Source organism: Oncorhynchus mykiss, chromosome 19, assembly GCF_013265735.2.
Source record: "Oncorhynchus mykiss isolate Arlee chromosome 19, USDA_OmykA_1.1, whole genome shotgun sequence".
NCBI classification, from domain to species: domain Eukaryota; kingdom Metazoa; phylum Chordata; class Actinopteri; order Salmoniformes; family Salmonidae; genus Oncorhynchus; species Oncorhynchus mykiss.
This window is the reverse complement of record NC_048583.1, coordinates 9,904,701-9,916,321: the sequence shown is the minus strand read 5'-3', so window position 1 is coordinate 9,916,321 and position 11,621 is coordinate 9,904,701. Positions and strand designations below refer to the sequence as shown.

Sequence of the window (11,621 nt, the reverse complement as noted above, 5' to 3'; positions counted from 1 at the left end):
TGAAATTCCCGTGGAAGAACGTTGTTTCTTAACATTCTCTGAACAATTTGAGAACATTAATTTAAATAGAACCCTGAGGAAACCTGTAGGAAACGTTATGGGAAGGTTGTATGCAAAATAACCATAGGACAACCACGCTCTCACCAAGCTCTAAGAAACATATGGTTCTCAGAATGTTATGTATGTTGTAGGAGAAACCACATCACTGCTCTGCATCGAAGTGCTGACAGCAGTTCCCATTGATAAAAGAAAACTGAGGTGAACTAATCATCTCTATTTATTAGATACAGACAGAATTATTCCGTCAATAAAACACAAGATACAGACATATATGTCAAAAGATGATGCAGACGTGTCCAGAAAAAAAGGATGTTCACATGTAGGATTACATCAAATGCCTGTCATTTTTATAAATCACACTCAGAATTAGTAGACATTAAGTCAAGGAATGTTTTTTCAATAATAGGGCAGGCTACATATCCTGAATTTGCAATATTCACATTTCCAATAGAAAAAGGCAATATTTAAAAAGTTTAAAAATAGTGGAAAATCTGAACCTACAAGGCGGCTAGAACCAAAATCCTATGCTAAACATAAGAGATATATTGACATGTAAGAAACACATTGAATGAAATGATGAACACAGCAGTAGCCTATATATAGTGTCCATTACTCCTTCCAGAAGCCTCTGTTGTGGGCACATGCCTCTTTGAGCCTGGCCAGCAGCATCTCCTTGGAGGGGTAGATGGGCAGCAGCAGTAGGAAGTGGCAGGTAAGGGATTCTGGGAAATGTAGTTCAGTAGAGTTCTGCAGGACTGCCACCTTCATCTGGATCTTGTCCATGCCCAGGATAGGAACGCGACCACAGCCCGTCAGGAACACTGAGAAGGAGGGGAGAGAGAGTGAAAGGTAGACAGAATGGGAAAAAATAATCAAATCAAATCAAATTTTATTTGTCACATACACATGGTTAGCAGATGTTAATGCGAGTGTAGCGAAATGCTTGTGCTTCTAGTTCCGACAATGCAGTAATAACAAGTAATCTAACTAACAATTCCAAAACTACTGTCTTGTACACAGTGTAAGGGGATAAAGAATATGTACATAAGGATATATGAATGAGTGATGGTACAGAGCAGTATAGGCAAGATACAGTAGATGGTATCGGGTACAGTATGTACAAATGAGATGAGTATGTAAACAAAGTGGCATAGTATAGTATAAAGTGGCTAGTGATACATGTATTACATAAGGATACCGTCGATGATATAGAGTACAGTATATACGTATGCATATGAGATGAATAATGTAGGGTAAGTAACATTTATATAAGGTAGCATTGTTTAAAGTGGCTAGTGATATATTTACATCATTTCCCATCAATTCCCATTATTAAAGTGGCTGGAGTTGAGTCAGTGTCAGTGTGTTGGCAGCAGCCACTCAGTGTTAGTGGTGGCTGTTTAACAGTCTGATGGCCTTGAGATAGAAGCTGTTTTTCAGTCTCTCGGTCCCAGCTTTGATGCACCTGTACTGACCTCGCCTTCTGGATGATAGCGGGGTGAACAGGCAGTGGCTCGGGTGGTTGATGTCCTTGATGATCTTTATGGCCTTCCTGTGACATCGGGTGGTGTAGGTGTCCTGGAGGGCAGGTAGTTTGCCCCCGGTGATGCGTTGTGCAGACCTCACTACCCTCTGGAGAGCCTTACGGTTGAGGGCGGTGCAGTTGCCATACCAGGCGGTGATACAGCCCGCCAGGATGCTCTCGATTGTGCATCTGTAGAAGTTTGTGAGTGCTTTTGGTGACAAGCCGAATTTCTTCAGCCTCCTGAGGTTGAAGAGGCGCTGCTGCGCCTTCTTCACGATGCTGTCTGTGTGAGTGGACCAATTCAGTTTGTCTGTGATGTGTATGCCGAGGAACTTAAAACTTGCTACCCTCTCCACTACTGTTCCATCGATGTGGATAGGGGGGTGTTCCCTCTGCTGTTTCCTGAAGTCCACAATCATCTCCTTAGTTTTGTTGACGTTGAGTGTGAGGTTGTTTTCCTGACACCACACTCCGAGGGCCCTCACCTCCTCCCTGTAGGCCGTCTCATCGTTGTTGGTAATCAAGCCTACCACTGTTGTGTCGTCCGCAAACTTGATGATTGAGTTGGAGGCGTGCGTGGCCACGCAGTCGTGGGTGAACAGGGAGTACAGGAGAGGGCTCAGAACGCAACCTTGTGGGGCCCCAGTGTTGAGGATCAGCGGGGAGGAGATGTTGTTGCCTACCCTCACCACCTGGGGGCGGCCCGTCAGGAAGTCCAGTACCCAGTTGCACAGGGCGGGGTCGAGACCCAGGGTCTCGAGCTTGATGACGAGCTTGGAGGGTACTATGGTGTTGAATGCCGAGCTGTAGTCGATGAACAGCATTCTCACATAGGTATTCCTCTTGTCCAGATGGGTTAGGGCAGTGTGCAGTGTGGTTGAGATTGCATCGTCTGTGGACCTATTTGGGCGGTAAGCAAATTGGAGTGGGTCTAGGGTGTCAGGTAGGGTGGAGGTGATATGGTCCTTGACTAGTCTCTCAAAGCACTTCATGATGACGGATGTGAGTGCTACGGGGCGGTAGTCATTTAGCTCAGTTACCTTAGCTTTCTTGGGAACTCTTATATTCAGTAGTTCTTCTCGACTGTATGTAATGAAACCTAAGATGACCTGGGGTACTAATGTAAGAAATAACACGTAAAAAAACAAAAAACTGCATAGTTTCCTAGGAACGCGAAGCGAGGCGGCCATCTCTGTCGGCGCCGGAAGTAGGATATAGTGGATGTCATTGTGTGGTAGGTAGCCTAGTGATTAAGAGCATTGGGCCAGCAACCAAAAGGTCCCTGGTTAAAAACCTTGAGCAAAGAAGGTGAAAATATGTTGTTGTGCTTTTGAGCAAGGCACTTAACCCTAATTGCTCCAGTAAGTTACTCTGGATAAGTGTCTGCTAATTACTCAAATGTGTTCAAACAAAAATGATGTGTAAATGCTCTTGTAGAACAGGAAGTTCAAATATGCAGACAAAACCCTAAACCAGCATTATGAAAGACTGTATGGTTCCTCCAGTTTTACTCAACCAAGAGCAATTTAGTGCCATACTTACGGAGGAAAGCTTTCTTTTGGTCAGCTGTCAGTTCCTCAAAAGCCTCCCAGAATGTGATGATGTTGGGATGTCTGGCATGATACTCTCCATCATACACAGTGTTCTGGATATACAAACCAAACAAATGGCAGCAATAATTAAACAATATTAAACTTGCACACCATTTAAACGATTCACCACTCAAAGTCACACAGTATGTCACAAAGCACCATGTGCATTTAGACAATGTATAGCATATTATCTCCTAGTCCCAGTCCTAACTTGAGATACGCACCCATAACTTGACATTAAAGCAAATCCCCCATTGATATAAATGCATCAACACTGACTGATTTATGCCCTAATTTCTCAAGTCAGCACCCAGCCCCACACTGAGTAATGAATGATGGTTGTATATAGAGACCTGTTTGAGCGTGTCCCAGTCGTAGTCCTCTTTCCCCACCATGACTCCCCTGAGCTCCTCAGGCTGGAACAACTCCACCACGTCCCTGTCACACACCTTGAAGAAGCCTCTCCTGAACTCTTCAAACACCTTCTCCGCTGATTGGTTGAAGGCAAGGTTCACATAGGCATCAACAAACTGCTTCCTGTCAAAATAATGAATTGTATTTTAATATTTTTTTAAACAGAAAACAGAACAAGCAGAAAGCCTAAATGTCAACCTTGTATTATGCATTACAGACAATAGACCGTAATGTGAGCCAGGTTGCTAGAGCAGGAAAATAATCCTGCAGCAACAAGAAATGTGAATTATTGTGGATTATAATTAACCAACATTTTTGTAGGAGTTGATACATTTTTCGTACGGGAAAATCAAATCTGAAGCCTTTTTAAACCTCAAATATATACTACACTTTTAAAATGTCCTGCATTGCAGGAAAGTTCTCCTGCAACAGAGTGATGAAATTCAGATCTTGGTGTAGCCATACCTGTTAAAACTTGTGACTGGTTTTCCTGTTTCTTTGGGATCCAGCTCCACCTTCTGGTCATCCCAGATCACCTGATGAAAATAAACAGTTTTACCACTATGCACATACTGTATCTATTGGTATTTCATTGCTCAACAATCAGTTTCAATATTATACATACGGTGAAGGTCATGTCCAGGTTTTCTTCAACATCATCATCAGTGTAGTCCTCCAAGAGGTACCGCAAACTCCTTCAATTACAGCAAAAATAAATTAATGTTGAAACATTTTAATCCGTTTCTAAGGGACACTAATTCAATGCTAAAATGTACATTCTAAAATACAAACGTACCCTCCAACAACAGGGTCAAACTCTCTCATGTCCTCCAGTGAGGGCTTGACCCCCACCATCTTCTTGAACAGGGCCAGAGGGAAGGGCAGGTGTACAATGTTGTGGTTGTACAGGGCCATGCCACACAAGACACCAAACAGGAAGTAGCTCTTCTCCTCCACTCTGGGCTGGTAGTAAGGGTAGGTGGTACATGAGCCAAGGCACAGATCAAGAATAAACAAGAACAGGCACCATTCTTCTTCAAATAACTTGTATCTCCTTTGTTGTATTATGTTGTCTGTATACTGCAATTTAGCTTTTAGCTGTGAATGTGTACAACTATAAAACCTTGAAACATCAAGAAGAGAGTAGGGAGTGATGGTGATTATACTTGTAAACAATACTGTATTGATTAATACAGTGTAGATAGTGGCACTGCTGTAGTGGTTGAATCTCTTTTTGTTGCTATTAACTGACTAAATGTATTTAGATTGTTTTTAGAATAATCTAACTGTTCTTACTCAACTATTTTAATTTGCTTGAGAGTGCAGTTATTTATTATATAGTAATGAAATCGCAATTCCCTAATTCTAGTTCTTACCTTGGCAGGGAACCAGACCAGTGTCTTGGTGTCGTTGTACATGAACATCTCAGACTCTGGTGCCAACAGCTCTTCAAACACATGGAGGAAGAAGTCCCTTTTGTTGACGAGCGACAGCTTAATGTCCTCCACAAACTGCACCTGAGGGATACAGTAAGATAGGCCACATTTAGGTTGAGTTCTAGACTCTACCACTGGGCACAGACGTCAATTCAATGTCTATTCCACGTTTGTTTCACTGGAACCAACGTTGATTCAACCAGTGTGTGTCCAGTGGGTAGTGACAGTCTAACATTAAAATGTTAAATCGAGTAGCTGAGATTTGGTTTGATTTGGCCAAGATTAGTTGAGTTGTAACATTCGGTCTCAGGGATAATTATTTGAATGTTACTTTATTGTCCCTTTTGAACTGACAAAAGATAATTTTACCACAAGTTCTCTCTGGAAGTAGTCATGATCTGCAGCACCCAGTTGTCTGAAGGTGTCTTCGATGAGTGACGGGCGCCTTAAGGTCAACTGGAAGACTGGAGCAGGGGGAGATTCTGGGTTGTCTCGGAACGTTCCAGAAGGACACATCACTGTCAGCCGGTGGGCGAGTTTGTGAACCTCCTGCAATATAGAAACATACTTTTAAGTATATAGAACTATATACCAGCTTGGGGAAACACTATGTAAGGTATACATAAATATGGGTCAATCTAATCTTATAATGAAGCCATATTAATTTTAAGTGGAATAATAGTTTACCTTTGAAAAATGTGCATGAATGTTGAAAACAGCCATCTTGCATATCAGATTCAACACAAATGGGAAACGGCAAAAGATGACAGGCATCTCCTCCATATCCTAGAAATGACACACACAAAAACACAAGTAATATCTCAACAATTTATTATGGGTATCATTTCTTTCATATGCTCTGAAGTGTACGCTGATGCCCAGTGGGGAGCCACCATATGACTTTCCCCCCTCATCTTTTAAGAAAAAACTTAGAGGGCCAATTCATAATTGTTCTAATTTAGAGATAGTTATTATGTTATTTTATTACCTCCCTTGTTGACCAAAAACGCCAAAGCTTCACGTCCTCCATAGGAATGACGTTACCAATGATCTCTTCCACATAAAAGGTACTGGCTGGAACTTTCTGGATTCTTCCAGCCCTTTTGTTTGCCTTTGACATAACATAATGATACATTTCTACATTCCATCACAAATGTCTTGTCTGCAATAATTCTGAATTATTTACGATAAAGGACTGAACGGTTAATGAGTTATGTTGGAGGATGTTCAACTAATGACAGAAATATAGAAAAGGATCAAATGCATAAAAATGATTGACAAGCAAGGTGCATGGACACTGACTTTGTGGAGCTGCTTGAGGAGTTGTAGCAAGAGTTTGACTCCAGGGTTGTGGGTAACCAGAAGACCATTCCTCAGCAGGAATGACAGGGCATTCTTCCACATCAGAATGTGCTTAGTCATGATGGAAGGCTCCAGTGACGACCACCAGTCTTCTAAAATACAGTAGAAAATGAAGTGCATTATATGACCTTATTGTAAATTACAATAATGTTTGCATTTCATGATATTGCCAAAAAAGGATTATCTCTCAGTGTATACACTGGCTATGTAGTGTCAGCCATGGTTCAATTACAATAATATTCTAGTCATTTTTAACTGATGCCAAATGTGATTATTAGCCGATGATTGGAAAAGGTCAGGGGTTATTTACTTAAAGTTTTCATAGCCGTTTCGTTCAGATGGTTGCTGATAAATACTGCTAATGTCATGACCATGTTCATGACGTTGTGGTCCTCATGGAGAAGAGAGATTGTGGGTAGTATCAGAAAGATCTCTGGTGACTTGATGATAGCTGCTGAAATGCAAAGATTTTCCACCAGTGGCACAATGTTTACCTATTTGGAAAAATAACAGAGAAATTATTAGAGTAACATTTAGTTCTGTTCTAAATATATATTCATTTAACATATGGGTTTAAAGAGTAAGTTGATCTTAACTGATTTCCTAATCCAAGGTATGTTCAGTAGCTGGTCGAAAACCTTGCTAGCAGCCTCTAGGTCCACTGTCAAAGCTCCGGCTGCTTGTGGAATCTCACTGGTCATAAGAAACAGAGGGCATAGCATTAGCAAGAACACAACATAGTCCTAACTGTACACATACCGTTTTCAATTCAAACTATCCAAACCTTCCATTTTAAAATTACTTACCTGGCTTTGGTGAAACTGGCCACCAGACTTGAACTTGTTGAGAACATCAAGGATATTTCTCTGTTGGAACAAATGTGGACATATTTGATGTTTCAGTACAATTATACTATAAGAAATATACTGTAAAATAAATGTTTGTTTATGTCATTTTTAGTTAGCTATAAAAATAAAAAAAACTAACAAAGAACCTTTGTCTATGGTAGATTGTATGTTTTAATATTCCACGTAAATAAATATTATAATAAATTAACCTTTGCGCCTCTGCATTTCCTTGCTCCATCGACAGCCATTTTTGCAGCTTGGCTTTATCTAACCTCCCGATTGGCTGTTCTCTTTCAGAACTCTACAAAGGAAGATAAAGCAATATAAGAAATTCAAATATCTCAAACATGAATTAGCTGCTTGAGACACTTAGAATGTTCCAGTCTCCCTTTTACTGAGGTATAAAAGGTCAGAAACATTACCTCAGCAGTGTAAATGAAGTTTGAATTCCATCCCACTGATATCTTCATGTCTGGTAAAAAAAAAAAAAATGTACAGAAGAGGTTGTAGGGACATAAAATCTCGTAATGTGTTCTTACTCAGTCACACAAACACTACATAGTCAGTATGTAGCTGCATAATATAATTGAATATAATCAAATACAAAATAGAATAGAAGAGAATAGAATAGAATACACATTGTATCTGGTACCGTTGTGTATGACTGTTGCTGCCCCACCAGAAGCCCTTTCCAGCAGCACTGAGGTGGGTCGCAAGCAGCCCTCCGTAATGCCAGTCCCTAGCTGACCTTTGACCCCACTGCCAAAGGCCCAGAGTTGACCTGAGGACCCCAGCACCAGGGTGTGATGGCTGGCAGAGTTACAGTAAGACAAAAACACAGTCAGACTGAGAATGTTCAAGATTGGTTTCCTATCTGTTTATTATATGTGTATATATGTGTATATATGTGTATAAGTAGCATTATGCTATTGGTCATTACCTGCCACATGCTATCTGTGAGGCCAGTCCATCCATACCCTCTACCAGTTTGGGTAGGAGTTCGTTAGCTGATGCATTGTGCCCAAGCTGGCCTCGGCTTCCCTCTCCAAAGGTGAACACCTGTCCACCCTAAAGACCACAAAGAACCAGAACCAGTTGTTGACATGTCAAGGCCCAGAGTTGTTCCTGGTCTAGTCCAGTCAGGGCCCTAATTACTTCTTAAATAGACAGTATAATAGTATTGAAGGGTCGACCTTTACTCTGGTAGCCCTGAGGCTAGATCTGTAATAACATCCATAATCAGGACATATTCTGTATAACCTGTGAGTTTCTATTCTGTAAAAAACTGTAACTTCTCATTTAGTATGAGACTGTATTCATGCACTCAGATAACAACTTGTATGGTTCATTGTGTATTCAGACACTTGATCATTTGTTTTTCACCTCTGTTCAAGGTCATTTCATATAACTGGCTTTATTTATATGTGATGAATTGTATCTTCGAGAGGATGCTGACTTTGTGTGCAGAACTATCTCCCAGTGTGCCCACTGTTTAGGACATTAAATACTTTTTATGAACTAATAAACAGCTGTCGGATTTGTCTCCTTTCACACCAATACCTTCCTTGGGGCCTTCAGTAAAAATACAGTAATAATATGATACCTTGGTGAGAACAACAGTGTCCCTCTCCACAGTAATAGTATGATACCTTGGTGAGAACAACAGTGTGCCTCTCCACAGTAATAGTATGATACCTTGGTGAGAACAACAGTGTCCCTCTCCACAGTAATAGTATGATACCTTGGTGAGAACAGCAGAATGTGCCTCTCCACAGCTGATGAAGGAAACCCCCACGACTCTGAGAGCAGGCACAGAACAGATGTTGAACCGGCCTGGCAGGGGGAACAAGCATCAAACAAGCATCATACAATATTCCCACTCATTATAATACATCTGTAAAACAACTTAGTGGTTATAACAAAGGAATCCAAGTTCAAATGAGAAAATGCTGGTGGATTAGCCTGATTAGCTTTTTATACAAGTAGCGTACGAAGAGAGAGAGTGTCGTAGTACCTTTCTCATCCACACGGTTGAGTCCCAGCTGCCCAGCCCTGTTCGCCCCACAGCAGTAGACCAGGCCTGGGAGGGTGAGGGCCAGAGTGTGGGTTCCTCCGGCTGCTACCTGAGTCACTGGGACCCCTATGAGGGAGCGCACCAGGGCAGGTATGGGCTGCAGAGGGACTCCCTTCCCCAGGCCCAGCTGTCCATGGCTGTTCAGACCCCATGAGAACACCTGTCCTCCTGTAGAAGACAAAGAAATGACATATTACATTACAATTACATCACAACAATTCCAGAGTTACATTCTTTCCTAATAAATATAATCTCACTGTCCTTTTGATGTTCACTCTTAGAAAAAAATAGTTATTCAGCTGTCCTCATAGGAAAAGCCTTTTTGGCTCCAGGTAGAACACTTTTGGGTCTGACATGGAACTCAAAAATGATTCTTCCTGGAACCAAAAAGGGTTCTCCAACGGGTTCTCGTATGGGGACTGCTGTATAACCCTTTTAGGTTTAAGACAGCACCTTTTTTTCTAAGTGTAGTCTAACTGATGCATGTGGTTATCATAGTTTTGATGGAATGTAGTCTGTGTGAGAGACATCAGTAGGTACAGTATGTTATACCTTTAGTCAGGGCCAAAGAATGGGAATTTCCACAAGCAACCTGTATCACTGTTATCGGCAAGGGCGACGGTATTGGAACTGGTCTGTGAAAAAAAAGGAGACATCTAGTACATTTTGTCTTTGTTAGTGATCAGTGGAATCCAAGAGGGCTCTCATTACTTGACCTATTTCAAGATTGTATGCACTGCATAATTCAAGATCTATTTCAAGTTGAAGTGGAGGTTTCCTTGCCTTGGCCTGGGGACTTTGGAGACAGTAGTAGGTGCGATGCCCAGCTGTCCTTCACCCCCTGCCCCCCAGGAGTAGACCTGTCCTGATGCGCACACAGCTACAGAGTGGTCCTGACCACAAGCCACAGAGACCACTACCCCCAGACCCTCCACTGGGGCTGAAACGGGTAGAACACACAGTTTTATTTGGAAAGGGTTAAATACCATTACATTTGGATTCCCTGGTGCCACTGTAACAGTATAACTTTAGACCGTCCCCTCGCCCATACCCGGGCTCTGCACACATCAACAACTGACACCCACGAAACATCGTTAACCATAGCTCCACAAAAGCCGCGGCCCTTGCAGAGCAAGGGGAACTACTACTTCAAGGTCTCAGAGCAAGTGACGCCACCGATTGAAACGCTATTTAGCGTTAACTAAGCTAGCCGTTTCACATCCGTTACACCACTAGGGCAGTTTAACACCCTGATGATAAATGAGTTCACCGAGGTGTGCAATTGTTTTGATCGACTTTAATAATTTGTTCATGATGCCTGTGATGATAAATGTTCTAATGTAATGTACTTGTTATCGTATCTTGTAGTTTTAGATTTTATCTTGAGGATGACGTAAATTACATAGCAACAGTTCACCTTCGTTCTTCTGATTTGGATGGAGAAACGAAACAGAAACTGAGCCGATGTTGTAGTTTTATTGAGGGATAGTGTACCAATTTCTGAAAGTTGTGATAAAGTTCACGAGGCTAAATATAGGCTACTACACATTTTAATATAATCTGTAATTATAAACAATATTGTGAAGCATAATGATAAATAAATTATTATAACGCAAGCATCATTTTAGCCGCACTTTAATCTGAAATAACCTACATAGCGATCATTGCACCTATTCTGTACTTAGCCTACATAGCGAGCCTTGCACCCAAATATTCAGATATCATTAAATTATGTATTACCTGGTAGTTTTGAATCTCTGTTCCTCTGTCTGCCAAGTTGTCCCTTTGAGTTGCGCCCGCATGATAGGATCCTGCCATCTACGGTGAGAAATAAAGTGTGTTGTTCCCCACAAACAATTTCTGTGATTTTATCAGAGAATATATTCCCTGCTATAGGAACAGACACATTCTCAAAGTTTAGACCAAACTGTCCACTCGAACCGTCTCCCCAGCAGAACATGATGACTGACTGATGAATGACTAAAGTGTGGTCCACCTAGGAAGACTGTATAGGGCACTACCTGTGTACGTGTGCGCGCGCATGTGCCTGTGTGTGAGCTACTTTTAGTAAAATATCAGAAGGCATTAAATCCGATTTACAGTAGTTATCAATGATCACTGATTTTCCAGATTGTATGCACTGCATAATTGATTGGACCCCCATAATGAAAATGTAAACAGTTTGCGTTGATTGGCCCCAATTACCTTATCTGAGAAACGCTCAGCTATCTGATCGATAAAGTATAATTGGCTTTCATTAATTTCGTTTATCATTCTTTGGCCAATCAGCAGAACAAAACGAGGGGTTCG

The 11,621-nt window shown here is 41.5% G+C and overlaps 1 protein-coding gene across 1 annotated transcript; it reads right to left on the bottom strand.

The window, feature by feature from the left end:
• Positions 1-259: 259 nt before the first annotated feature.
• LOC110498455 (probable E3 ubiquitin-protein ligase HERC6) lies at positions 260-11,339 on the bottom strand. The gene is made up of 23 exons (XM_036954228.1): positions 11,052-11,339; positions 10,095-10,251; positions 9,864-9,946; positions 9,252-9,479; positions 8,979-9,070; positions 8,178-8,305; positions 7,890-8,047; positions 7,660-7,709; positions 7,447-7,538; positions 7,196-7,255; positions 6,986-7,082; positions 6,700-6,883; positions 6,330-6,481; positions 6,016-6,138; positions 5,715-5,813; positions 5,397-5,576; positions 4,968-5,108; positions 4,388-4,554; positions 4,217-4,286; positions 4,057-4,127; positions 3,531-3,714; positions 3,128-3,230; positions 260-881 (listed from the first exon to the last, which is right to left on the bottom strand). Exons 1-23 carry the CDS (start codon positions 11,269-11,271, stop codon positions 670-672), a joined length of 3,051 nt encoding a protein of 1,016 aa, XP_036810123.1. The 5' UTR covers positions 11,272-11,339; the 3' UTR covers positions 260-669.
• Positions 11,340-11,621: the final 282 nt, after the last annotated feature.